The sequence below is a fragment of the Apteryx mantelli genome, chromosome 28 (assembly GCF_036417845.1).
Source record: "Apteryx mantelli isolate bAptMan1 chromosome 28, bAptMan1.hap1, whole genome shotgun sequence".
Lineage (NCBI taxonomy): Eukaryota > Metazoa > Chordata > Aves > Apterygiformes > Apterygidae > Apteryx > Apteryx mantelli.
The window spans coordinates 1,026,828-1,054,798 of NC_090005.1; the positions used below are offsets into that span (position 1 = coordinate 1,026,828).

General features: G+C 45.0%; 3 protein-coding genes across 3 annotated transcripts; all 3 read left to right on the top strand.

Moving 5' to 3' along the window:
• LOC106487603 (keratin, type I cytoskeletal 13-like) lies at positions 1-3,795 on the top strand. Its single transcript, XM_013946380.2, has 7 exons — positions 1-534; positions 921-1,003; positions 1,389-1,545; positions 1,640-1,801; positions 2,149-2,274; positions 2,476-2,702; positions 3,708-3,795. Exons 1-7 carry the CDS (start codon positions 1-3, stop codon positions 3,793-3,795), a joined length of 1,377 nt encoding a protein of 458 aa, XP_013801834.2.
• Positions 3,796-11,774: 7,979 nt separating this feature from the next.
• On the top strand, positions 11,775-16,855 carry LOC106487604 (keratin, type I cytoskeletal 13-like). Its single transcript, XM_067312202.1, has 8 exons — positions 11,775-12,371; positions 13,378-13,460; positions 13,999-14,155; positions 14,423-14,584; positions 15,029-15,154; positions 15,311-15,537; positions 15,866-16,011; positions 16,830-16,855. Exons 1-8 carry the CDS (start codon positions 11,775-11,777, stop codon positions 16,853-16,855), a joined length of 1,524 nt encoding a protein of 507 aa, XP_067168303.1.
• A 5,434-nt stretch (positions 16,856-22,289) lies between these two features.
• On the top strand, positions 22,290-27,182 carry LOC106487607 (keratin, type I cytoskeletal 13-like). Its single transcript, XM_067312203.1, has 8 exons — positions 22,290-22,784; positions 23,666-23,748; positions 24,286-24,442; positions 24,880-25,041; positions 25,496-25,621; positions 25,802-26,028; positions 26,521-26,651; positions 27,002-27,182. The coding sequence occupies exons 1-8, from the start codon at positions 22,290-22,292 to the stop codon at positions 27,025-27,027; spliced, it is 1,407 nt and encodes a 468-aa protein (XP_067168304.1). The 3' UTR covers positions 27,028-27,182.
• Positions 27,183-27,971: the final 789 nt, after the last annotated feature.

Consider the following 27,971-nt stretch of genomic DNA (forward strand, 5'->3'; position numbering starts at 1 on the left):
ATGAGTTGTGCCATCAGGCAGGTCATTACTACCTGTTCCCAAGGCAGAAGCAGCGCTGGCAGCTCTGCTGCCGGTAACGAAAGAAGGGTTTCCTCTGCCTCCTCTGCAAGACAGGCTGCTTATGACTTAGGTGGTGCAGCTGGCAATTTTTCTGGTGGCAGTTTAAGTGAGGGATTAATGGGGAAGCAACTGAATGCTGGCAGCGGTACGGGTGGAAGCTTTGGAGCTACCCAGCAGGCTTGTCCTACCTTTGGATTCAGCGGTGGAAGCATTTGCACTCGAGGCCTTGGTGGTGGATTCACCAGAGCTAATGCTGGTTGTGGTGAGGGGATCTTACTCGCTAACAATGAAAAGGCGACTATGCAGAACCTTAATGATCGCTTGGCCTCCTACCTGGACAAGGTGCGACTCCTGGAGGGAGAAAACACTGATCTTGAGTGCAAAATCAGGGAGTGGTATGCTAAAGTAGGCCCCAGCTGTGAACCACGGGACTACAGCTGTTTTCATAAAGAAATTGATGATCTTCAAAACCAGGTAAATCATTATTTTTCAAGTAAATGCTAATATTTCTTTGGGCTTCCCTTTGATGTGTGGATAGACCAAATTCAAATGGCAGAGGCAATACCTAGGTCTGTGGAGGTGCACGCGAAGCAATGGTTTATACAAAACTCTGACAATTTGCAAGAGGAGAGCTGTGTACTTCCAGGGAATGGAAGCTGCAGCACAGCCTGCTCAAACAAACTAGCCTGTAGATCTCCCCAGTGAAATGCCACTGGTTTTAACAGATTAATAATCCCAATACATGAAATCATTATAAAATAACTGGGCTGCATTATTGCAGGTAGGTGTTTTCTCCAGGGCCTTTCTGCAGCTGGAGGAAGCTGCATGCCCAAATGTCTGTTCTGCGTTTTCTTTTCCAGATCCTGTGTGCAGCTATGGAAGCTAACAAAATTGTTCTGAATATTGATAACAACAGGATGACTGCAGATGACTTCAGAGTGAAGTGAGTACAGCCCTGTGCTCGCCCGAGCTGTTCACGCTGCCCACAGAAGGGCAGGGGAGAGATGTTGGTGGGGAAATCCTAACACTGTTGGGGGCAACAAAGATGTTGCCTGCAATGCTGCCATATTAAAACGCATATCTATGTCAAGGCACGGGCATCATTAACAGTGTTCATCACATAGCATGCCTGAAGTGAAAGAAGTACTTAGTCCTAATTTTTTTCCACAAGCTCAACTCACAGGTAAAGTAAGTGGGCAAAGCTGGTCTCTGTCGAGCAAGCACACTCCCGATTTGAAATACCTGTTCAGAAACACAGCTGGAGAGCAGCAAGGGCCTTGCCACAGCGTGCCGACACGCTGACTTTTCTTTGTTGTCTGTGGCTTAAGGTATGAGACTGAATGCAGTCTCCGGCAAAACGTGGATGCAGATCTTTGTAACTTACGCCCCATCCTGGATCAGCTGGCCAGCTGCAAGACTGATTTGCAGTTACAGTTTGAGGCCTTGACCGAAGAGATGTGCTGTCTCAAGACAAACCACGAGGAGGTGAGATTCCCCTTACTCTTAAAGAAATAAGAAAAAAGGAGGAAAGTGCCCCCTGAGCGTGCCTAGCATTGACACGGTGCACGTATTCCTGCAGGAAATGAGCTGTCTGAGGAAACAAGCGACTGGCAATGTGAGCGTGGAGGTCAACGCTTGTCCTGGCCCGGACCTCAGGAAGATCCTGGAGGACTTGAGGTGCCAGTATGAAACCCTGATGGAGCGCAACCGCAAAGAGACTGAGCAGTGGTATGCCTGCAAGGTACTAGACACAGCCACAGCTGTACCCTGCTCCGCCTGTTGGGGGAAAAGGGAAAAATGAGAGAGCTTAAGAACACATACTGGAGATGTTTTAATATCAGCAATTCCGTCGAGGATGTGCTCAGCATCTAACTACACTGTCCAAGTACAGTGCTCTTCTGTTCATGGCAGAAGGGCCACTGCATGGTGTTACAGGGTCATAATGGACTAAACGGTGGGGCTTTGGATTTGGGGATACCCAGTACGCTGCAGCGCATGCAGAAGCAGCAAGGTGAAGTGCTCTGGAGGAGTGAGGAGCCAGATGCTGCGGTGCGGTGAGGTGAGGAGTGTTCTTTTCTAACTTTTCAGGTAGAGGAGGTGAACCTGGAGGTCATCACAAGCAGCCAGGAGATAGAGTCAAACAACAAACAGGTCACTGAACTGAGACGTCAGCTGCAGGCCTTGCAAATCAATGTACAAGCCCAGCTCAACATGGTAAGTGATGCCATTGACGTTCGTATCTCAAACTCCCCAGCTCTGTTTAGAAAGCTGCACGATTGGGGTCATACAGCTGAGAAACACTGAATGAACACATTTTAGTATGATTTCTCAGCTAAAAAGTCCCAGCTTCCTGCGACCAGATGGGCTAAGCCTACAAGCATACCCAAGGTGCCTTTTTCTTGTTTCCATCCTCAGAAAGAAAATCTGGAATCCTCTTTGGCAGAAACTGAATGTCACTACAACAAATACCTTGCTGAGCTACAGAGCCAGATCTCCTGTGTGGAGCAACGGCTGGCTGAAATACGAGCAGAAATGGAGTGCCAGAACCAAGAATACAAGACCCTACTGGACGTCAAGTGCCGTTTGGAGCAGGAGATTCAGACCTACCACTGCCTGCTGGAAGGGGGACAGCAGGATATTGTGTATGCAGACTACAGACAAACCCGGGCATAGTAAAATCTCCCTACTTTGACTTATAGAGATATGAAAATTTGTCATATAAGTGGTAGAAATAGCACTGTGCTGTACTGACCTGTTACCAGACAGGGCTCATAAGGAGATCACGAAGCATTTGAAAATTTGGCTCTGATAAGCATCCAGGGTGTAAGCCAAAGATCATTCCCTCTTTGGGCAGCAAAGACAGCCGGGAGTGCCCCTCAATGCCTGTCCTCTGCGCTGTGCAGCATCTCAGATCATTAAAGGGTGCTTTTCACTACGAGCTGGGCAAGGTCTTTTATGAAAAGTGGCATTTAACTAAGTTTTATTGCCTTTGCCACTGCTAGACAGGATTAGGGACTGGCAGTTAAATTAACTGAAACAATAAATTATCTAAACATTTTCAGTCTCACTCAACAATTTTAATTAAAGTTTTGGGAAATTTAATTTGTATGCAAAGCAGTTGGCTCTTCCCATTGACTGAGATTTTGAAACAGTGAGGCCTGCTGTTCATCTCATAAATGGCTGCATACACATAAAACCGGCTTGAGCACCCACCTGCTCCAACAGTTTGGAAAAAGAGGTATTTTAATGACAGTGCCCTGAGGTGGGCTCTCATGGGCTCTCCAGTCCTAAATTAGCAGTGCGAAAAATCAGTTCCTGTTCCAAAATGCTGGTTGCAATGGATGAGATGACAGTGTTAGAGCTGCTCTCAGAGCCTCAGGCAATCCGGAGTGTTAAGACGGAAGGGCAATAGCTGTCAGGTGGGCAAGCGGGAGGGAGGGAGGATGCCCTGATTGCTGCTTTTAACGACTCTCACAGTTCAAAGGGGGAAGGGGAACCTTGACTGTGCCTTACCCCCCCTGCTAGGTCAATAGTAGCTGAAGACAGGCAGCTACAGCCGATGCTACAAGTAGCTCCAGGTCACGGGGCAGTTCCCCAGGGTGCGACTGACGGGCGCTTTGGTCAGCAGAGCTGTCTCCCTTCCACAGAGGGCCAGTGGGAAGAGGAGCCCCTGCAACGTCAGCTGGGAGAAGCGGTGGCCTTAAAGCCAGCCTGTGTCAGCCATGCCTGCCCTAAGCCTGTTTGCTCCGGGTGTGGATGTACAAGGTGAGGTGTCCTCTAGAAGCCTGTAAGTGTGACCATGAGTTGCTTCTTTGGTCCTGCTATTTACTTGGGGAAGAGGAGCATGAGAGATCTCCAAGCTCTTCTGGCATGGTAAAGAGGGGCTGGAGACGGTTTCTTTTTCCTGGACGGAGTCAGCGCAGGGAGTCAGACATGCAGGACGGCGGCTGTGGTTGCTGGTGGTAGAGCACAGTGATTAACTGGGCTACAGTGGGCAGCAGCGGGGAAGGGTGCACCTACGGGACATGTACGAACTTACATGTAGAAAAGATTTTTGATACTGGGGGATTACCAGTAACAGATATGTTTAAATAAGCCCTTCAGCACAACACAAAAATGAAAGACTGGTGGGGGAACTGAGCAAGGGGGAACTCGGGAGAAAGACAAAGGAGTATGTGGAGGAAAGCCCCGAGAAAGCAATGCTTCCTTCCTGCTCTCCCTCTGCAGGTCACTGCAGACAAGAGCTTCCCTGCCAATCCCACTGCAATTCCTCTAAGGAGGTGACCCGAAGAACAAACCCTTTGGAAAAAGCAAGGCAAAAATAACCTGATAGTCCTCAGTTCTGCTTATGGCACCGGCTGGAAGGGACTTTGCAAGGAGGGCTGCCTTCCTGCCTGCCACTCTGCCTGCTGCCTTCATCCTGCCATGCTGTTTTGATCCAGCCACTGATCCTTACTTGGGCTAATTTGTACTGCAGTCGGTCGTCTAATAACTACCAAAGCTTGTCTCTAATAAATCTTGTGCCTGAGAAACGATTTCTTCAAGTAAATTATTATACGAGTATTAAAAAAATTGTTACGTGGATAATTACATTTATCATACAATTTTGGCTAGAAATCCACTTTAGGTCAGAGCTTCCACAAAGCAAACCTTACAAAGAAAAAAAGAAAAATATTTTGCAATGTTCCCATCCGCCACACTGTTTCCACTGACTTCAGTGGCTGCAGGAAGGTGAAGAATGGGAAAAGCTGATGCCGTGGAAAGGCACGTTTGCTACCAGAGAAGGAAGCATAAGCTAAGACATGAAGTCGAAGGTGATGAGGAACAAGATATTCAGGGAGCTTGGAGAGAGCACAGGGAAGGAGCTTCAAGGCAGTCTGACTGACGATCATTCACTGAAAGAAACTTCTGAGGGAATATTGAGTTTTCATTAAAGTAGGTGTGTGTATAATATAATATAATACAAAACAACACAATAAAATCAAGAATAACAAGTTTTTCCAAATAATACTGAAGCAGTAATTTTGAAAGCAAGACTCTGCTGGACTTGACACACCCTTCTGGTAGAGAAAAACAATTCCCAGAGAAAATGCTAAATAAAGAACATCTAAATGGATTTAAAAAAAAAAAAGGCAAGCAGGAATAACCAGCTGGCAACATGTGGGAAGATAAAAGGATGAGACAAATTAGTATGTGGGAGAGAATTTTTAAAAAGTAAGATATCATAAACAGCCAGAAAAAAGGTGGTAGTATTTTAGTAACACAGAGAAAGGAATTGCAAGCACATTCAGGAGCACAACTGCATTTTGCTGCTTGTGCAAGCAAAGAATCAAAAACCTGCCCCTCTTCCCTCGCTAGCAGCAGTATCTTTCTCCTGCAAATGCATCAGACAGGCTGTGAATGGTGCTGATGATCTTTGCTCCTCATTATGGGGTTCAATTAGGCTTCTTCTATAACAAGATATTTGATGAGGTTTGATGACTGACCTTTTACACAGGTCCAACGTAAAGGCTTCCAACATGAAGGCTTCAGGGGAGACCGAGTCTTATTTAGTGCCCACTTCTAAAGGAAGAAGCAGCTCAGAAGCTTCTGGAAAGACAGATAGCTGTTTCTGGAAGAAGTTAATTCCTGGCAATATTATTTCAATTTGTCGAATGCCTGTAGGCCTCTCAAATCACCACCATTCTTCAAAAACAGCCTCCTGGAAAAGCTTTCCTTTCTTTCCTAACTCCGTAATTGTGCCAGTGCCCATAGTGCATGCGAACGGTGGCACACGGAGGAGAGCGAGTAGAAGTGAAGGAAGAAGTGTGCATGATCACATATATGTGGTTCGCAGTTTACAAGAACTTAAGGCCGAACAAGATTTCCAGAAGAAACAGCTGCTACGTACTGACATTAGAGGACCTGCCATTTTCACACAGCCTGACCACCCACCCTGTAAGTTATCAAACCCTGGAAACCTAAAGCAGGGTTACTGGGAATAGCAGAAATACACAGACCCTTCCTGCTTTAAGCTCCTTGAGATAAGGATGCTCTCCATGTTATGCAGATCCAAAGTAATACAACAAGGACTCTTATCCCATCTTCGTCTTCTTGGTGTAAGACAACATGGGACACGGTAAAGTTTGACCGCACCGAGTTATTCTGCTGGCAAAAATTACAGCCAAGATAGGACTTTTTGTAGGCAGCTCTCTTTCTTGCTCTGGGTCTTTGCTCTGTACCCGGTCTGCTCATACGTCTTGTCTCCTGAGCCCTAAGCTTTCAATGCCGGCACGAAGAGCCAAGGGCTAAGCAACCCAAGGAACAGCTCAAGCTGTCCCTTTGGGAGATGGCCTCTCCCCAGGTCTGTGTCCGAGTAAGAGAAAGTTCTTAACCCTGCGGGGTAATTGCTGCAATGAGCTTCTGTACAAGGCTTTATGCTTAATACTCGCTCTACTGAGTTCTGTATCTCCTGCTTCTGCAACACCAATTATACAGAGCATTTCAACATCATTTAAGCTGTCTCAGTGTTTACACAGCACCTCTGAGGTGACTGTATTAAATGATATGCAGAAATAAAAAGATGCCTTCACTGCCCAGTGAGTTTAAAACCTGGACAATGACAGGAAACGATGACTGTGGAAACAGTATAGGAAGAGAAGGTGAAGAGAAGTTAAATGAAACGCAGAAGATGCAGCGCGTGGGATGACAGGACAAGAAGTGACCTGGGACACTGTGTGCGTACTCCTGCAGGCAAACTTCAACCATATTCTAAACACGCAGTCACTCATGTTAGCACATTGGCAGTGGAGCTTGTATGACCTGGGTTTTTTCTTTATTTAACGTGCAAATCTTGTAAAGCAAGAGCGAATGAGTAGCTCAAAGAGAGACGGAAACTTAGGCTTAAGGTGTAAGGCTGGGAGAGGAATTTAAGGACAAAAAGAGAGGGAGTGGGTGCCCCAGAGAGCAGAAGTGGTTCCAAGTGTAGGTGGTAGCATGAGAAAAAGCATCGAAGGTTGAGCAGGGGCATTATACTGACACTCAGATCGGCGAGCAGAAGCTGTGAGCATCAGGAGCAGCAGCTGTGGATGAAATGTACTGTGCCTGCTCTGGCAGATACTGTCTCTCTCTTACATAGAGAAAAGATGATGTGAATTACAACATCGTCAGAAAAAATCCCTGAGGAGTGAACATATCAGAGGTTTAAGACATCAGTGAAGAAACAGAAAGAAACCAACCAATCTTGCAAACTGCTAATGCTGGAAATCAGCCAGGAATTAAGGACTGCACTGAACAAGCAATTATACATGATTACAAGCACTATGAATTTTTAATACTAGGATGTATTTGTGTACTGTATAAACTATAATTTTTCTATTAAAGTCTATTTTATGAAGCACACAGACAGATACAGTCTCACTCACACCCATAGTAACTATCTGTGGGGACTGTATTTTTGTTTATTGGCTTGTGTAACATTTATAAAGAATTATATATGAGTAAATTACTACTATAATCAAGCAGTAGATTTCTCAGCCCAGTATGCTGTAAAATATCATATAAACTGTCTTTATCAAGCACATATTGAGAGTGTATTGAAAATATGGAAGTTTTAGTACAGGTATTAAATAAAAAGAAGAGAGAACTCTCTGGAGAGGCTCTGGCTGGCAGACACCTTGGCTACCTGTCTGTACTGGACCACTGGATAGTATCTGAGCTCAGGAAGCACCTAAAATACTCCAGTTCTGCTTGTCAGGTTCTGTGTCGACCCACATGGCTCTGCCAGCAAGGACCTCAGGCTAAAGCCTTGTCCTTCCTGCAGCCTGAACTGCACACAGCTCTCCAAGTTAGAGTGAAATTGCTGCAGTTTCGTTCTGCCGGCAGTATTCCCATCTGCCCTCTAATACAAGCTCTCTTGTACTCTTCTTTGCCATGGTCATCAGTAGCGCTTCCAGAGAGGCAAATGCTGGGAAGTCTGGCTGCACTGACATCACCTGGCAGGTGCTGGGAGGAAACTAAAACTCTTCACAAAATGAATCAAGGAAGATGTGAGCTTCAGCAGGAAGAAATCTGGTTCTGTCCGTCTCCATGTTCTGCTGAACTTCTGCTGCATCACTAGCAAATGTTCGGAGGAAGGCTGAAGATGAGAACAGTCAGCAAAAAAGGAACTGAAACAGAGTAATCACCTTCGTCTCAGAGGGGTATTTAAGGGCTAGGATCATGCTGTTACCAAACTCACTGGGATAATTGATTCGCTTGCCTTACAGGAATTTTGCTAAATGTGGTGGTTTAAACCAATGAGTCATTAGCTAGAAAAAAGTCATGGTCTGCATTTGAAAGGTGGGAGCATGAGGTCTGGAGCCGGCTCAGTATCACATCAAAGTAGTATTTAATAAGTGATGCCTAATGGCTATTATGCAAATTATTACTGGTAATTACAAGTGACAAGATAAAATCATATTCCAGTGTGCGGTTGCACAAACATCACTGAAGCAATGCTTATGAAAGCAAAGTTCTGTCAAATTAGACACACCCTTCTTGTAGTTGACACAAGAAAACATTATCTTGTCAACTTTGATAAGCAGAACAAGCAGAACGCTGAAGAGACAGGCGGACACTTTGCGAAAGGGCTGTACGTTGTGACAGTCACAGCTCCCACAGGAGCAGGCGCCATCGCCCACAACAGCACTTGAAAACGCAACATCTTCTTGCTTTCTCCTGAGCTGCCCTTCACCGCGCGTCAATATTTACATATATTACCTCTTCATCCACTTTCAGATCTCCCTCTTCTCTGCCACAACGCCCACAAAACTTAACGATGTTTGCACTAACGCTGTGCTGAGACCACTGCTAATCACGCTGGCTAATAGCGTCTCATTGTTTCCTTTGCTTCCGTCTCTCCGAAACCATTTGTTCCCTCCTGTCTTACATTTAGGTTATAAATCCTTTGGGAACATTTTTATGTCTTGGGTTTATTCAGTCCTTATCTGTGCAGCGTTCTGCTCCAAGACTACTCTCCTAGGCTACGGCAATACAAGCAATAACAAAAGCGGTAGTAAAGTTATCAGTTCAGTGGGGAAAAATAACTGGTACTGACGGGTGTTTCAGAAGAAGACGGTGGCTCACAACTAGAGAAAGCACTGCCACAGAGCTAGCAAACAGCAAGGCATGTTTCCACCTGCTCCGAGGCAAGGTCTCAGTACCGTGCCGGGGAGCCTTGATGCCACTGCAAGGGGCAGCGCAATCCTGCGCTGCTCGGAGGGAAACCACTGCACGGCCGTGCAAGCCGCCTGCCCGCCAGCAAGCACAACAGCGAGCCTCCGCAGCACGGGCAGCAACGGAGCGAGGCAAATAATCAAACGGGTTTTAACATACAGCTTGGTTAGTCAGGGACAGGTGTTCGGATGTATTCGCCTGTACCAGACCCATGTCCCATGTCCCAGCACAGCAAAGCTCCAAAGAATGTAACTATATCCCAAATCTGAGTACTTTGGAAGAGCTGTAGGATTGTTTCTACTCTTCACTGGTAACATGGGATTCCGTAGCCTGCAGACCTTTGAGCCAGGACATACTTAACAGGTTGATCAACGTTTTTGATCAAGGTCTTGTGGAGCAAGGCCCATCCCCTCCTCCCATTAGGTAACTTCTAAAAGAAGTAGGTACTCTTTGCCCACCCATAGAGAAATGGGTTTCTTCAACGGCTTCCCCTAAGCCTAAGACTCCGAAAGGGAAGGAAAGGCAGCTTCAACACAAAGCACTGCTCTCTGTAGACTGCTGTTAGCTAATTTCTTCCGAAAACCCACACAGCACAAGCAAAGCTCCAAGCAAGCCAGACATTATATTAATTTCTGTTGGCTCTCACAGCCGCACCCTGTTTCCAATTATATTCCTCAAAATGAATGATGAAAGCCAGATTTACTCTCTCTTCTCCCTTTTGCTCATGATTTTAACTACTGTGAGTCCAAGCTGGGTGAGGGGAGCAAAGGAGATGTGTTTCTAGGGGGCCGATGGACTTGTTTTTCAGGCACTGCCATCTTAGTCAGGAGTCTGAGCTCTGACACAGGCTCCGGCTGTGTCCTTCAGCAAGTTATTTCACTGCACCATATGAAAAATGAATATTCTAGGATGCTGCCAGTCTTATGTAGGCATCTTTTTATCATTTTTGATCTAAATAAATAAATTAGCTCACTGGAGACAAGAGAGTCCTACCTTATGCTGGTGAGAAGATGATCAAATTTACCTATGCTTGGGACGCTCTACTACGATGGTGACAGAAGCCACCTAACCGCACGCATCGTACGCCTTCCCACCAGTAAAGGAGAGGTGGCTGAGCGTACGAACATCGGGTTTCTCTGCCCTTCTCCCCTGAGCTGACAGCTGTTCTCAGGGCTCCCTGGCAGCTGTCGCACTCACCACAAAACGGCATTTATCACACCACCTCCTGCAACTTTACATTTGGACATGACATATTGGAGTCAAATGTTACTTGTGAGTAAAAGATGCTTGGAAATTCCACCCTGGAGGGAACGCAAGCCTTCGTTCCCTGCAGAGCACAACATCCTCTCATTATGGTTGTCTTCTGGAGAAAGATACTTTCACCAGCTAAGCCAGTTCCCTGAATCCTCTTCGGGGTATTGCTTGCCTGGCTTTGGAGATTGTGCGCCCACGACTAGCCAGACTGTACTGATACCTGTTATTACTCTGACAGTCTCAGCTAAGAAATGTGGAAAGCCTTTCTCCTTTTTATTTTGTGCTCAACAGAATCTTAGACATTACTAATGGCAGAGACCTGCTGGATCATATCACAGTCCATCCAGGGAACTGGATAAATCGCCCATGGACACTCCCTTTCCCATCACCTCTTTCTTAACTATGATCACCACAAACCGAGGCAGCAAGGAAAGCAATTACATTAACTGAAAAATAACTTTAGAGAAGTACTTAATAAACTTCATCTTACATTGAGTCCATGTGACATCTAGATGTAGGGATAAACGGGACTCCCAACGTGTAGCAGGCTCGCTCTTCGCAGACTGTGAGCAAACCAACGTTTTGTAGATGCATGACCAGAGAACTAGACCCACTGGGGGATTATCTCAGTGATTTAAGACATCTCATAGTAAAGCATGCATTAGACCTATTGTCTGTAATTGTGCCAAGTGACAGACGATGTCTATACCACAATATCCCTGGTCTTCTCACTACTACGGTCACTGTTATTCATGCTTTTCAGAAGTAAGAATTTGTATTAATTCCCCATTTTTATTCTACATACTCTAACACAGCATGTGATATAAAAATGTTTACTGGACTAAGAATAAAATAAATACAAATTAATAAAAGATAAAAGGCACTTTGATGTTATAAATACCAATGTTTCTTCTTTGTGCATAATCTAGGGCGACTTTTTTTCTTGACTTGTTGTAAAGTTTGCATCATACAAAAAGCTGATGACTCATATAACATTATTTTATTTTTTGGAATAAGCTGCTGACATGTAAAGTATCTTCCTTGTGAACTGGGATTTCTAGAGGGAAACTGCCTCTGGGCTATTTATTCTTGGCATAAACAACAAGACTAGCCAGCCCCGTGGGAAGAAGAAACACCCTGTACGTGACACCCTCTCTGGAAGGTATAAATAGAGATCTGCGGCAACAAACAACCTGCACTCTGATTCAATATCAAGCTGTGCATCTTGCTTTGGGCTTTGGGTTGGAGCTGCAGTTGTCCTCAAAATGAGTTGTACTATCAAGCAGACAACTGGCTCTCTCAGGGGCAGAACCAGTGGTGGCAGCTGTGTTATCGGTGGTGGTGGTAGTGGTGGAGGAGTACGGATCTCCTCAGTCTCTTCCGGAAGATACACGACCTGTGGGATAGGTGGTAGCAGAGGGTTTTCTGGTAGGAGCTACTGTGGTGGTGTAAATTACGGAGGAGGACTGAGCACTGGCAGTTTGGTTGGTGGAAACTATGGAGGTGGCTTAGGAGCTGGTGTCCTTGGAGGATGTTCAGGCATTGGATTCAGCGGTGGCAGTGTCCGCTTTGGCGGTGGCATTGGAGGTGGCATTGGTGGTGGCATTGGTATTGGTCTTGGTGGCGGGGTAGCTGGGGGTGGCTTTTCTGGTGATGGCATTCTTCTTTCTGGTGATGAAAAAGTGACCATGCAGAACCTTAACGATCGCCTGGCTTCTTACCTGGACAAGGTGAGGTGCCTGGAACAAGAAAATGCTGACCTGGAGTGCAGAATCAGGGAGTGGTATGCCAAGCAGGGCCCTTTTTGTGAGCCCCGGGACTACAGCTGCTATTATAAAGAAATAGAAGATCTTCAAAATCAGGTAATGTCATTTCTCAGCTGTTTTCTCCCTTGCAAGCTTCTCCCACAGTGCTGTTTCACAGCTTAGTGCAGTTATCAAGAGTGCCATTTCATTGCTGTAAAATGCTTTTTGTAAACACGCATTAAGACAACTGCCTATAGAAAGCCCTAGAGCTCACTGTGAGTGTTTGGACTGTTTCCATTGCTTTCATTCATCAGATTTATTTGAAGGGGAAAATGTTATGTGCATAGAATACATCTGGACTGGCTCAGTAATCTTTCTGAATTAGGCTTGTGCCAATATGTTTAAATAGATATATGCCAAGAAAGCAACTAAAAGAGAAATAAATAATGAATCACATTCATTTGCCTATATATATAGTATTCTGCCATCAGTCTTGCAGAATTCCAGCTAATTGTTATTTCCTTTTTTTTTTTTTACAACTTTTCTCTTTTATACAGAACTGGAAACTATTGGTCATCTAAATAAAAATAAGAGCAAAGAGAACATTTCCATAATGCATACTGGATATGGAATTTAAAATTAAAACTTTTTTTTCCAAACTGTGTTAGGGAAAAATTCTAGGATGTCAATGCATTAAAAAAGAATGAAGTGAAAAGAACCCAATAAACAAAGGGACAGAATGAGACAGATATGCAATTAAGTCTTGAAACAAAGCTTTTAAATCTCTATCTAGGAACCTAAGATTTACATTTAAAATGTTAGGTGGATCATGGCAGGCACTGACAACACTAATTATACTTCCATAACTGTCTGCATTTGAACCACATATTCTAGCATTTTAATGCACTCCACCATACTTGACTGAACACTCGCCCCTGTGACTGCCATGTTTCTGAACTCCCCGGTGCCTACTAACCAATATCAAAAAAAAAAAAAAAAGAAAGAAAAAGAGAAAGAGAGAGAGAGAGAGAAAGGGCTAGGTTTTGTAACACTGGCCAACCTGTACACTGGGAGGCTGAGGATACAGGGAAGAGCCTTAATCTTTAAGCCTATTCTCTTCCAGATTGTCTGCGCAACCATAGACAACAACAAGATCATTCTGAACATTGATAACAGCAGGATGACAGCCGATGACTTCCGAGTGAAGTGAGTACCCCCACGGCAGACAGCTGCCCCTCTCCTCTCAGAAAGGTCTCTGGTGGTCCTCTGGTCAAGAAGGTTGGGGGCTACACAGAAAAGCTCTTTCACCCTTTGTCTCCAGAGCTGCCTTAATTAAGGTCATTTCCAGGATGTAAAGTTTGGGGCAAAAAAGTCTTTTTCTGTGGCGATAAGAGACAGCTCTTCAAAAGCATCCAGCAGAAGGGATTCACAGATAGGGAGCAGTACAGGTTCACATGAGCTGATGTTCTGGCACATGGCGTTTTTCAAAAGGGAAGTTTTTATTTTTTCTTGTTGGAGTGCAGTAACCTGATGAGTGACAGCTCTGCCACAGTGAAAAAGTTCTGTAGAAAGCCGACTGAAGGAAGATTTTGATGGACCAAGCCTCAAGACTGCTTTCCTTGGCGTCCTGTGAAGCTAGTTAGGAAAATAGCTTAAGAAAGATTGGACCAGGTTGATGATCACATCAAAAAAGAGTAAAATGGTGGGATCAAACACTGACTACTCTTTCTCGCCCGTGATTTAGGTACGAGACGGAGCTGGCCCTTCGCCAGGGCGTGGAGGCTGATATTAATGGCTTGCGCCAAGTCCTGGATCAGCTGACTCTCTGCAGGTCTGACCTGGAGGCACAGCTGGAGTCCCTGCGCGAGGAGCTGTGCTGCCTGAAGAAGAACCACGAGGAGGTAGGGTCCTACCCCTGTCATGTAAAAAGTGTTGTTATTAATTCATTCAGCATCCAGGATTCTCCCTCTTCCTGGTCCCTAACCCTGGACTGCTGGCTGTGAAGGGTTTTCCAGCCACAAGTGGTTGATGGAGATGGTGCCTGTGGAATAGGAGCTGTGAATAAGAGGGCCTCTGCTGGGGGCTATGCTCTTCCGTACAGGGAACTAGGCTCCCTCAGTTGTTTTCCTTTTTTTAAAAAAAGGACATGATTTGGGTTGCGTTTCCAGGAAATGTGCTGTCTGAGGAAACAAGCGACTGGAGATGTGAGTGTGGAGGTCAATGCCTGTCCCGGCCCAGACCTCAGAAAGATCCTGGAGGAGATGAGGTGCCAGTATGAAACATTAATTGAACGCAATCGCAAAGAAGTTGAGGATTGGTACGAGTGCAAGGTGAGTGAAATTTCCTCAGCTTTGACTTTCCCAGGCTAACAGAAAGGCAATTGCTCTGCACGGGTTTATTTTAAGTTAAAACCTTATAACATACTATAGTCACATTTAGCATCGATTTAAATTGACCAACAAAACAGAGGGGATACTGCTATTCTCAAAGTGCTGCGTCCCTTTCATGGAGGGACAGGGACTGCTGCACATTAGTGAGACTTGAGTCTGGACCTCTTTGAACAGCAGATTAGGAGTGAGAAGAATTTGACAGCAGCACTATTAGAAGAGCAAGAGGAATTGCAAGCAAGATTTACGTTCCATTAAGCTGAGAGTTCACCCAAACTCTTCTCCTTTCACGTTTTTTGCTAGCTTCTCTGCTATTTCTTTAATATTCGATCTGACTTACATTAGAGCATTCCCTGAAGCTCTTTATTCTGGATTGGTGATTTTCAGATTGAGGAGGTGAATCGGGAGGTTATTACAAGCGGCCAGGAGGTAGAGACGTGCAACAACCAGGTCACCGAGCTGAGACGCCAGTTGCAAGCCCTGGAAATAGATCTGCAGGCGCAGCTCAGCCAGGTAGGTGGTGAGCTCATGTAGAGCCCAGCTGTCTTACAGTTATGCTTTGGATAAGCCCAATCTCACTGTCCATTTTGGAAAGTCAACATAAGAATTTGTTGTTAAATGCAATGCTTATCATGCCTGTATTTGTATTGTGCTGCATTCATTTCCCAGAGGGACAACCTGGAAGCATCTCTGGCTGAGACAGAATGTCGCTACAACAACCACCTTGCTGAGCTCCAGAGCCAGATCACATGCGTGGAGCAGCAACTGGCCGATCTGCGTACAGAAATGGAGTGCCAGAACCAAGAGTACAAGATCCTGCTGGATGTCAAATGCCGCCTGGAGCAGGAGATCCATACATACCGCTGCCTGTTGGAGGGCGGACAGCAAGACCTAATGTAAGTAGACTTTAGACACACCAACAGATACAATAAAATACTTGTGTTCTGGGTATTTTAACATAACAGCAAAGCGAGTAGTAAGTGTAGGCACTGCATTGCTTTTTTGCCCTTACTGAACTGTCTGGGCTGCCTGGTAACTGATGGTGATAACCTGCTTCGCTATCCTGCGCTATGCCTTGCTACAAGAAGAGAGCTCACTGCGATATTCTGTCTATTTTATGCCAAAGAGGAAAACAGACTGAGAGCAGCAGTGACAATGAACAAACTGTAGTTCTAACTTATCTGTGACTTCCCTCACTAAAATGTTATTTTCCTGTCCCCTTAGTCAGCAAGGAGGAATTGGCCAGTCTTCAGGTATAGGAGGAGGTGTTGCAAGAACAGGTGGAATAGGAGGAGGAGGAATCATTAGAACAAGCCACACTTACAGTTCATCTTCCCAGATGCCATCTTGTGCAGCTGCGGATATACAAGGTAAGAACTGCAACCCTGTTCCCGAGTCTTCTCTTTTCTAGTGCAACACGGAAAGCAGCAACAAGGATCTTTCCAACGCTCCTCCTTTAAATAGCTTACAGGTGCTATTTGAAAGTTTTATTGAGGTTACTGGGAAATACATGATGGGAGGCCACACAGAGCAGTGCTACAGCGAGTGCCTTCAGGAAGTGGGCAGTAGCTGTAAGTGTTGTGAAGCATGAGAGCTGCAAAAAAGGGAGGAAGGGGAAGAGGGATAAGAAAGGAAAAGGATAAAGAGTCAGCAGGCAGGCAAGCCACAGGCAGAGAACAAGGAGAAAGGAGTGACATGAAACCTGGGGCAGAGGAAAGAGCAGTAGAAAGGAGAGTACCTGAAAACAGAGAAAAAGAAGCAGCAATGATGGGAATACTGACAGAAAAATACTAGTACTATTTTGGGGGAAACTTCCAGCCAAATAGAAACAGAAATAAATGAACGCGGTGACAGTTGGTCCAGCACAATGAGTGTGGGCAGGGACATCGTTCTCAGCCGCTCTGGCAGGGCCCAGGATGCTGTTCCCTCGTCCCGATTGCTGCTGGTACCATGCCTGCAGCTTGCACCACTTGGCAGCTTAATGCAGAAGGGCAGAGTGTGCTCAAACCAGCTACAAATCCCATCTGTCAGATTGGCAGGGAACAGTGAGGCCTTTCCAGGAAGGGCCAGGATTTATTCGAATCCTAATTGAGTCGGCTTGTGAAAGGATCACATGAATAGAATGATATGGCAGGAAAGAATCTATTTTTTGCTCTAAACAAATTAGTATTTCCTTTGATCTCTCCAGTGCCTTGCAGAAGGATTTGTGACTAAGCAGAGAAATGAGAATATCCTACAAGAGATCCCCGGAGAAGAGTCATGGATAAAGAGACAGAGTATTTACTGTACGCCGCTGCCAAGAGCAAGGAGCACGCTCCTTCGTATTACTCAGCGATGCTAAGCAATGTGTCAGAGGGATAAGCAGAGCACTGGGCCACCGTCTGCTTTGTTTTGCTACTTGCTTTCTCCAGTCTGTACTGCTGCGTGTGCCCAACCGCCATGATTATTACTTGAGTTAAACAGTACTATGATCATTAATGTACCTGCTGGTGAAAAAGTGTTTCTAATAAAACTTCGCTTCTGCCTGATGCAATCAAGAAATCTGTGTCTGGAAACTGATTTCCTTTAGCAAACCAGGTGCAAACCACATCCTCAGCCAGGCCTGTTAAGACTCTGCAACGGCCCCACAAGGAAAAGGTAGAAACCCCATCACAAGGGTCACTTAGACTGGTCAAAATCACAGTCAATTGAGAACAAAGCTGCTGTGCCAGCAGGAGCCACGGAATGGCCTCGCTGGCCTGCCAGGTCTTTTCCAGCTCTTCCCTGCCAAATCTGGTAGCACATATTGCCCTTTCCTGCTAGACCTCCTCCATGACGCGCATGGACAGCCGATTCAGGCAGATGCCTGTGCGTTTCCCACAGAATGTTTTGCTAAAACACAATTTTAGAAAAAATATGTAGAAAAATAAAGAACTTTTAGTGTGGCTGACAGTCAGCGATGGAACAAGCGGGGACAGACTGCCTCCGCTCCAGCCTAGTGCTGTGTGTCACATCTGGGCTGCGCCCTGTCACACTGTCATCCAGCTTGGGCACTGCGAATAGGCCAAAGAGGAAATCTTGGTCTCTATGGCTGATTCAATTCCTGCTGAGATGGCTTACATTCAGATGCATCCCTTTCACTTTATGGTTATTTTCCCATTAAGAAAGGGACCTGAGGCAACAAAGTTATTTCCTATCTATTCTCACATAGTCACTGAGTCATCTCCTGGTCATCCTGCTTTGAGCAGAAGGTTCAACCTGAAAAAAATCAGGAACTGTTGAAAGATCATCTTTTTATTAAACAAGCCTTCTGTGGAGAACTGGGGAGGACGGGATGGAAGCTACACGAGTGCAGCTCAATAGAGAACGTGATGGAGAAAAAAGTTAGCTAGAGCCTTTCGATATACAGAGCCTCCATGTCTTAAACCTTACAAGCAAGGCAAAGATCACCCACTCTTTTGGGCCCCCGACAGCAGCCATGTAGCCGATGCTGAGTCAGTGTGGACTGGCGTGGTAGGATACATGCGTCCTGACGCTGACCACAGAGACACTACGGCAGCAGTTTGGTAACTCGGGGCCCTCTGCAGCACTTCTGGCAGGTGCAGCCATGGGAGCCGTCTGTGGTGAGCTTGCAGAGACGTACCGCGTTTGGAGTACTCTCAGTTAAAAGCCGAAGAACATTATGAGCTGGAGGGTGTGTTGAGCACTGAATTGTTTGTTGGATCAGAAAACCAAGCAGTGATTGGTTTTACGTCTCCACCCTGCATATTTACGGCTAACACAGCAGCACTGGCTATGGTGACTGTTGCTTTAACTTTCCTGATATACTGTAGTGTGGCTGTTACTTAAAGAGTCATGTTCACTTATGAAGTGACTTGGGAAAGCAAAACCCCCCTGGCTATTCCTTTGCTGACGCAAACTGGAGATTATAGAACGGTCGGCCTCAGGGGGAGGAGGAGAAAGGGTAGAAAGACAGGAACATTTCAGAACCATATATAAAGTATAACATGGCACATACTTTTCTAGCATCAGTTTTTTTCATATAGAAACAGATTTCTCCGTCGCTGCAGAAATACACTTAACGTGATCTGAAACCTTCCAGGAAAGCAACATCTCCAAGGCCCATAGACAGCAAGTGTCTGAAGAAGCCTAGTCATTAATGTATCAGGGAGCATGTGAGAAGTGGCTTTCTCCTGCTGTAGACGTCCATAGAGAAAAGATTTCTCAGAGGTATTTCTTTTATTTCATCTACCAGACAATAAAACTAATAGTATTGAGGGGCTAAAGGTGAAACAAGAAAACACAGCATAGGAAAAATTGGAATAACGATGCAGTGGAGTGGCCAAAGGTAGAAGTTTTTAAACCAAGACTCTAAAAAGTCTTCTCTAACATCTGTCCTAGCTCTCTGGAAAGTCTTGGACTTGATGCAGGAACACCTGGGCAGACATGTATGGCCATGGCTTCACAAAGGATCAGAAGAGATACCTATAATGGTTGTAATGGTGAACTTCCACTGGTTAGACTCCTCCATGTCCCAGTTGTTCTCAGATGTCTGGCTGAGAAGAAATCAGAAAGCAAATCTTTTCCCTGTTCCTTTCCCATTGCCTTCTGTGCCTTGTCCAGTGCAAGGAAAGGCAGTAAGATAATCCCCTGCTGCTCTTTTTAGCCTCCGCCTTTTCCAGCTTCCCAGGCCTCACACTCTCCTTTCTAAAAATACAAAGACACTCTACTGACACTCTTCCAGTTTTCAGTCTTCTGGAAACTCTAGGCTATCCCCAATATACCAAAGCTTGCCACCTTCTTCTGGGAGCTCCAGCTAATTCCCACCAGGTCTGGGCTAGTTTCGTTCTCCTGTGAACTGCTGCTGACATCTAGCTGCTCCAGCAGATTCCCTGTATTAATATCAAAGGCCTTCCCACCCTTCCCACCAGGCCCAAGAGGTGCAAAGCACGCATTTTCCACAAAGGAGCTGCCCTAAATTCCTGAGAGGTGAAAGAGACATAATGACATGGCCAGAAGGGCGCTAATGATCCAGAGTTTGTGAACATGCCTCTGGGAAGCCCCCAGGGATGTACAGACTCAGCTCCTAAAACACTGTCATGTTGTTTGTGGACAGAAGAGTTGGGATGTGTCTGAAAAGCAGCTCATAAATAGGTAGCTTATGATAATCAGCTCCCCAGTACAAAACACCCTGGAAACCACCCACATATCAGGGAGCCGCAAATTATGGCGCTGCAAACCTTGGGCTGGAAACTGCATTTCCATGAGATTTCCATATTTCTTTATGCTAGTCAGACTAGACCTAGGAAGCTTATGAGTGTAAACAACTGAGTGAAAATAGGAGGGAAGGCTTATTTTAATTTTGTTTTAGATCTTCAGAACAATTATTATTTTAAATCTTAACTAGTGCACCATTTTCTGAAGACAAAAAAAGGAGAAATAGCAAGAAAGTGGGCAAGCGTGTGCTGTGCAAGGATCCCGAGCAGTACAAAGAGGTGGGTCTAGTGGATGAAGCTAGAGGCCACAGGGGACCAATGCATGTCAGAAGAGCAGGAGCCATCTTCTCTGCCCTCTGCAATAATTACTACTATAGGCATGTAGACATCCTCCACTCCCATGAAGGAGTAAGTCACCCCATGTTTCTGCCTGCATTTTTCTGATGTGCTAAAGTGATAACTGTAAAGGAGAGGAAGGAATGAGTGCTCACTCAGAAAAGATGCTTGCTGCAGACAGCTGTTGGGAAACTTCTGGAGAATCATACACAGGACAGGCAATGCTTCAAGCAATGCAAATATTACATCAGTTTTGGTTCATTCTTACACCACGCCCTGACTCCAATTATGCTCTCCAGTCCTAATAATGAAATCCAGATATTTCTTTCCATACACAAGAACTTTTTAATAAAGTTTTTACCTACTCTGAGCTTTGCTCCTTGGTATTTAGGGACTGAGTAGAGCATAACTTGGAAGGAAGGGTAGGCTGATACTCAGGCACTGCAGTCTGATTCAGGAGACCTTGGTTCAACTGTAGACCCTGCCACAAGCTTGCTCTTCATCTTTGAGCAAATCACTTTGAGTAAGCCTCTCCACACCTCTGCCTCCAGCCTGCTGGAGATACCACAGGAATGCTGCTGGCTTTCATTATACTGGATAAATAACATCCAAGGATGCAGAGATAAGGGGAGGCATCTTTTCAACCGAAATAAGAAGAGTAAGAGTAATAAACTCCTGTAATGGGTAAATCCACAAATACTGGGACACTACAATCCTTCAGTAAATGGGATTATTTACTTGCCATAGTAATAGCTATTCCCATCCATAAACCTGGTATGGAGGGAGTATGTGAACAAGAGTTTGATCTCACTTGTTCTTTGGTGAAGCAGGTTTGGCAAATTCCTTACAGTGAATGAGTAGTTTCAGAAAGCTGTGGAACACCTGTCTCTTGCTCAAGTGCAATGACCAGTAGAACAGAAAACTAGGAGACAGAAACCAGTAGAAACAGGATCTCCTTGCAGTGAAGGCCACTATTCTTGGATCTTTGAGATTATGCTGCTTGAATCTTAGCAAAACATCTCATGAAACTGAGCTTAGCCTGAATTTTGATGTCAGAAGAGTGAAAGGATTTCTGCTTTAATTTCTCTGCCTAACTAAGAATTGGAGATACAAGTGATGGAAAAGAAACTTTAGGCTGGATTTAACCCATCCTCTCCAAGCAAGTAGGAAACTGTACTGGACAACAATTGCTCTGCTAGTTTTACCAAAAATCCTGTCCTTGTATTTCCTAGGACAGTAGTCCCAAGATGTCTTCTTAGAATGCAGCACATGTTGTCAGAGAAAGTGCCCATAGGATGTTCGAACTCCCAGTCACTCTTTCCAAAACCCCCCCTTTCCCCAGCACTGATCACCATCCATGAAGATAAAAAACTACAGAAATATCTTTCACTGAACAACAGGAAAGTACTTAAAGTAGTTCCTATGCTTTCTATGTAAGAAAAATCATTTGTGAATTACTGGAACATCCATTAGGAGATCACTCCACAGCCTCACCTGTCTCATAGGAGAGTGTTCTGGAGTTGTCATTTTGCCAATGGAGAGATTTAAAGGTTAATCTCAGTGTCTCTGATCTTTCCAAAAAGTTCTTACATCATTCCTCATACATCATTCCAGACTCAACTTCATATTTCTTTCTTTTTCATCTTACATATTCCAACATCAGCACCTTACATGAAAACTGCTTATTCAACTCAAAATAAAATGAAAATAAATTAATGAGATAAAGAGCTCTTTGATGCAATAACCCTTAATGATTTCTTCCTGGTATATAATTTAGGACAGTGTTTTTCCTGGCTTAATGTTGTAAAGTTTGCATCATAAACAAAAAGCTGATGATTCATAAAACATTATTGCTAATGTATTTTTGAAATTAGCAAGTGACATGTAAAGTATCTTCCTTGTCTACCAGGATTCTTGAAAGGAAACTTCCCTTTGAGAAATTACTCTTGGCACCAATGGCTAGAGTAGCCAGCCTTATGGGAAGAAGAAACATTGGTGACACCCACTGTGGAAGGTATAAATAGAGTTTCGTGGCAACAGACAACTCGCAGTCTGATTCAATATCAAGCTGTGCATCTTGCTTTGGGCTTCTGCTTGCATTTCCAACTGCTGTCACCATGAGTTGCAACATTAAGGAGACGATTACTGTGTCTAGCAAAGGCAGGAGCAGTGGTGGCAGCTGTATCATTGGTGGTGGTGGTGGTGGAGGAGCACGGATTTCTTCCTATGGGATAGGTAGTGGCAGAGGTTTTTCTGGAAGGAGTTACTGCGGCGGAGTGAATTATGGAGGGGGACTGAGTGTTGGTAGCTTGGCTGGTGGGAGCTATGGAGGTGGCAACTGCTATGGCAATGGCCTTGGTTTTGGCCTTGGAGGCGGTGTGGTTGTTGGTGGTCTTGGTGGCGACTGCTTGCTTTCATCCTGCGATGAGAAGGTGACCATGCAAAATCTCAATGACCGCCTGGCTTCCTACCTGGACAAGGTGAAGTGCTTGGAGAAAGAAAATGCTGAACTGGAATGCAGAATCAGAGAGTGGTATGCTACACAGGGTCTCTCCTGTGAGCCCCGGGACTACAGCTGCTATTATAAAGAAATCGAAGATCTTCAAAACCAGGTAATGCCATTTTTCAGTTGCTCCCTCCATTTTAAGGCTTATTTCTGATTTTGCATTTAGAACTGACTGCCATGTTGGAGGTAGTTTTACTGCTGCTAAGTGTCTTTGCAGACATAAATTGTGGCAACTTCTACGACACTGTGGAGCGTGAGTGCCTATCAGTGACGCACGCTGCAAGGTGATATAGGTGGGAAAATACTCTCAAATAGGAAAAAGATGCTTTGTTACATTATGTTTTGACTATACAATTAAAAATATATTACCCAGTGTGCTCTGAGGAAATGTAGTGGTATCAGTCCAGTAGGAAAAGCAAAGCAAAGAGAACTGTAGAACACAAGCAAAACAAATGTATCAAATGAAACATTATAAATACTAGGTGAAAAAAATCCAGTATTTAAAACTGTCTGTTGATTGCAGCAGTGGTGCTAAGAGCCTGATATTACTATGCCTATAATGAAAGTTATGGTCGAACTGGGGGTTCAGGGATACCTTCCAACTATCTTCCCCCAAAATCCTTAAGCTTGAAGTCAGGAACAAGCAAGCCTGAATGCCATCTGAGCTTTAATGTCTTAAGGAAGTGTCTTCAGGTTCACCTCTTTCTGAAGGATGTTTGGAACTTGCCTTGAGACTTTGAAACCAGGTCCCATCTCTCAATTCTTTAACTACCAACCTCTACACACTCGACCTCTTTACTGCCTGTTAGTCAAGGAGGCAAAGCTACCTCCTAGAATGGCTCTGTTCAAGGAACAGATCTACTTAGGTAAAAAGGTGATGGAAGAATGACATTGGAAAGAGTTACTACTTGACTGCAGCCCAGATGCATCCGAAGAGTATAACCACAGGGAGAAATGCAGCATCTCTCACACTCTGCTCTTTTCCAGATCGTCTGCGCGACCATTGATAACAACAAGATCATTCTGGACATTGATAACAGCAGGATGGCTGCTGATGACTTCCGTGTGAAGTGAGTGCCCCCCGTGTACACGAACCCCACTGCCTGTGCCCTGCTCCTTCACATCTGACTTGTGGAGACCCAGACAAAGCAATGCTTCAGACAAGTCTCACCAAGACACCACATTAGGAAGCACAGACTCCTGAAAGGCATTTTGCTCTTGGTCACCAGACCTCCCTTAATTAGTATTCTCAGAGCAGAACATTTGGCAACAGCGTTTGCTGGGGAGGTGCAGCATAGGGAGGGGCTCTTAGTGGTATAGTTGATGTGTTTCCACCACAGACCAATGCAGATTGGTATCAGCTGGGCAGAAATGCAGGTAGGTGAATGGTAACGAACATACAGTAGTCAGGAATGGGAAAGAGAAAGATGAAGAAAAACGTTCACATAGCAGATATTAAATGCAGTGCAAAGTGTGGCACATAGTGCATTCAGCCAAGACAACAAAATAAAGCTTAGAACAGGTAGATGGAAAGAGTAGATCTTTGCATAATCTGAGTGCATATGAGATGTTACGGTTCTGATTTTCTGCTTTCTTGCACAAACCAGGTACGAGACGGAGCTGGCCCTCCGCCAGGGCGTGGAGGCTGATATTAATGGCTTGCGCCAAGTCCTGGATCAGCTGACTCTCTGCAGGTCTGACCTGGAGGCACAGCTGGAGTCCCTGCGCGAGGAGCTGTGCTGCCTGAAGAAGAACCATGAGGAGGTAGGGTCCTACCCTTCTCCTGGGAGCGCCATAGCCCTGACATAACATTTTTTGCCTACAAAAAGGTGCTCTAATTTTGAAAGCAAAGATCAGCCGCTTTCATGCCACTGTTTTTCCCCATCGAGTACTTTTGGGGTTCAGACCTGTCTGCCTTTTGGGTGGTGCAGGAGCTCTGGGGGAGAGGCAGCTGCTCCTCTGGGCTACGCTGGCACCAGGAGAGGCAAAGGGTGAGAGCTGCCCCAGTGGATGAGAAAAGAAATTACCCAACAGATTTGCTGGGGGCTGATGACACTTGCACCATCTATCAGTGCTTTACAGCCACAGCCGGGCAGCACTCCCCGCAGGGTGATGTGCTCTTCTTAGCCACCAAACTCAACTCTGTTGTTCTATGATGTCTCTTAAGAACAACACACATCTGATATTGGTTATGTTTCCAGGAAATGAACTGTCTGAGAAAACAATCAACTGGAGATGTTAGTGTGGAGGTGAATGCCTGTCCTGGACCAGATCTCAGGCAAATCTTGGAGGATTTGAGATGCCAGTATGAAACACTGATAGCGCGCAACCGCAAGGAAGTCGAGGATTGGTATGAGTGCAAGGTAAGTGAAACACCTACTGAGAAAGAAACTAGCTAGCGCATACCGGAGTACAGAGCATTTCAGAAGACAGAAACAGAGGCAATAAGCAGTTTTTCCTTTACAGCATAGCCCGAGATCAGCACTCATTTACACCCTGTGTGGCATGGGAGACACAGGCTTGTCTGACCAGTTTGCTACGTCCCATCTGGAATAGCAGCATTTGCTGCAAGGCCATATGGGGTGTTGCTGAAACTCAGATATTCAACATTTGGATTGAAGAGACTTAATAGCCAAGGGGTTAATGCAATTTGTAAAAAGACCAAACAACTGAAGGCAGTGAATAACACACAGTGCACAGAGAACTTGCCCTGCTCACCTTTGTTTTTACTACTTCTTGTATTCTGTTTCGGTAAAAGCAAGCTCAATTTACACAGATATTCCCTGAAGCTCTTTATTCTGGATTGGTGATTTTCAGATCGAGGAGGTGAATCGGGAGGTTATTACAAGCGGCCAGGAGGTAGAGACATGCAACAACCAAGTCACCGAACTGAGACGCCAGTTGCAAGCTCTGGAAATCGATCTGCAGGCGCAGCTCAGCCAGGTAGGTGGTCAGCTCATTACAGCTGTGACATGGTTATTGCTGGATTTCTTAGCATGAACAGCCAGACCTCTAAGTCAGCAGCATGGTGGTGAATAGCTCTTTTATTTTTGCATTGGAAATAAAGTCCATTGTGACACTTAATTGAATACTGTTTCTTTGTTTGGTTGTCTCATTTATCAGAGAAATAATCTGGAATCCTCTCTGGCTGAGACTGAATGTCAATATAACACCCTCCTTGGCGAGCTACAGAACCAGATCACATGCGTGGAGCAGCAACTGGCAGAAATAAGAGCAGAAATAGAGTGCCAGAACCAAGAATACAAGACTCTATTGGATGTCAAATGCCGTTTGGAGCAGGAGATTCAGACCTACCGCTGCTTGTTGGAAGGAGGACAGCAGGACCTTATGTATGTATATCTGTGAATCCATTACAGAATATAGGAAAATATCAAGGATCTGTATCATGGGGTGGGAATCTGACAATCTTTAGTGCAGCTTATTGCTTTCACTGACATGTTACTATTTTGTCTCATGAGCTACTTGACTATGATGAATATCCAAGTCTGAAATAAATCTCGTTCCCTCCTTTGGGTTCTGCAAAGCAGAGAAATCAAATCTTCCAACACTGTAACTAATAGCATCATGTCAACATTCTTAAACTCTTTTCTATACTAAGATGGGTGAGCATTGCCACAAAAAGAATTAATTGCAATGCTCTGCCATTTCCGTGCCAAATGGGAGCAGCAATGCAAAGCACTGAAACTGGGAAGAGAATGGAACACAAAATACCCCAAGACACTTCTTAGCTCTATAAACGATAGTTTGAGACTTTGTGCCCTTAGCAGTGTCATGTACAGTTCTAAAATGACCTACTTTTTCCACCAAATTTATCCCATTAGTCATGGAGGAGGAATCGGAGTAGGAACTGGTGTAGGAGGAGGAGTCATTAGGACAAGCCACACCTATACTACAACTTCATCTTCCCATTGCCAGCCCCAAGTCCCACCCTGCAAGACTGGAGACATACAAGGTAAGAGCTTTGATAACACAAGAGGAAAACTGTTCTTTTAGTCTGTTTCTCTGTAATAAGGCCAGGAGACAACATATGCTCCTAAGACACTTTACAGCAAACAGGACTTTGCAAAAAGGGTGCTGGAAGCAGTGAAAAAGAGGAGCAGATCTGTAAATTTACAACTGCAAATTCCCCTCAAAACACAATTATTTAGGGAATTTCTGGAGTTTCCTGGTTGTCTGCCAACTGTTCTTGTTTAACAAAGTCTGTTCTTGAAATGAGGACACTATATAGCCCAATTTTTGCTGTTATATGAAGCACTTTACTTCTGTTCTAAGCAAAATAATTCTTCTGCATTTTCTCTCCAGTGACCTGCAGGAGGATTTGTGATTAAGAAGAAGTGGACTAGAAGATGACATACAGAGTAACCCACAGACAAAACAAGAACAAACCCTCAATGTTCACTGCACCCCTCTATGGAGGGAAAGTAGAAGTAACTCTGCAATGCTTTGCCGTGTATTTACAGGGACCCATGGGGGCCCTGGGCCACCTTCCTCTGTTCTGCTACTTCTGTTCTGTAATGCTGTAATCTCTACAAAGTTATTTGAGTTAGACAGGATCATTAATGTACCTGCTGGTGAAAAAGTGTTTCTAATAAACTTCGCTTCTGCCTGATGCAATCAAGAAATCTGTGTCTGGAAACTGATTTCCTTTAGCAAACCAGGTGCAAACCACATCCTCAGCCAGGCCTGTTAAGACTCTGCAACGGCCCCACAAGGAAAAGGTAGAAACCCCATCACAAGGGTCACTTAGACTGGTCAAAATCACAGTCAATTGAGAACAAAGCTGCTGTGCCAGCAGGAGCCACGGAATGGCCTCGCTGGCCTGCCAGGTCTTTTCCAGCTCTTCCCTGCCAAATCTGGTAGCACATATTGCCCTTTCCTGCTAGACCTCCTCCATGACGCGCATGGACAGCCGATTCAGGCAGATGCCTGTGCGTTTCCCGCAGAATGTTTTGCTTAAATTCATTGATGAACAATAAAATGGGGAATAAGTGCAGCTGGAGGTCAGCAATGTAAAGAGAACAGGGAGATCAGTGAGAGATATTTCCATGAAAAGCAAGCTCAGGATGGTGTATGTGCACATACAGTTATCAGCCTTGCAGCCACCGGTGGCATGTGTCTCCAGCTGCTCTTCAGAGCAGGAGAAAGGCTCCAGAAGTGTCAGACGCCCACCTGTGAGATGGGTCAGCTGCTGGGGAGCAGGATGTCAGTCATACACGACTCAATGGACCTGCACTGCAGTCATCTGACCTCACTTCAGACATCTCTAAGGGAG

Bases quoted from the DNA above. Each gene is read 5' to 3' on its own strand.
- LOC106487603 (XM_013946380.2), top strand. From the start codon at position 1: ATGAGTTGTGCCATCAGGCAGGTCATTACTACCTGTTCCCAAGGCAGA. The intron at 1,546-1,639 runs GTGAGATTCCCC...GTATTCCTGCAG, and splicing joins TCAAGACAAACCACGAGGAG to GAAATGAGCTGTCTGAGGAA. The intron at 2,275-2,475 runs GTAAGTGATGCC...TTCCATCCTCAG, and splicing joins TACAAGCCCAGCTCAACATG to AAAGAAAATCTGGAATCCTC.
- LOC106487604 (XM_067312202.1), top strand. From the start codon at position 11,775: ATGAGTTGTACTATCAAGCAGACAACTGGCTCTCTCAGGGGCAGAACC. The intron at 12,372-13,377 runs GTAATGTCATTT...ATTCTCTTCCAG, and splicing joins TAGAAGATCTTCAAAATCAG to ATTGTCTGCGCAACCATAGA. The intron at 15,155-15,310 runs GTAGGTGGTGAG...TTCATTTCCCAG, and splicing joins TGCAGGCGCAGCTCAGCCAG to AGGGACAACCTGGAAGCATC.
- LOC106487607 (XM_067312203.1), top strand. From the start codon at position 22,290: ATGAGTTGCAACATTAAGGAGACGATTACTGTGTCTAGCAAAGGCAGG. The intron at 24,443-24,879 runs GTAGGGTCCTAC...TTATGTTTCCAG, and splicing joins TGAAGAAGAACCATGAGGAG to GAAATGAACTGTCTGAGAAA. The intron at 25,622-25,801 runs GTAGGTGGTCAG...CTCATTTATCAG, and splicing joins TGCAGGCGCAGCTCAGCCAG to AGAAATAATCTGGAATCCTC.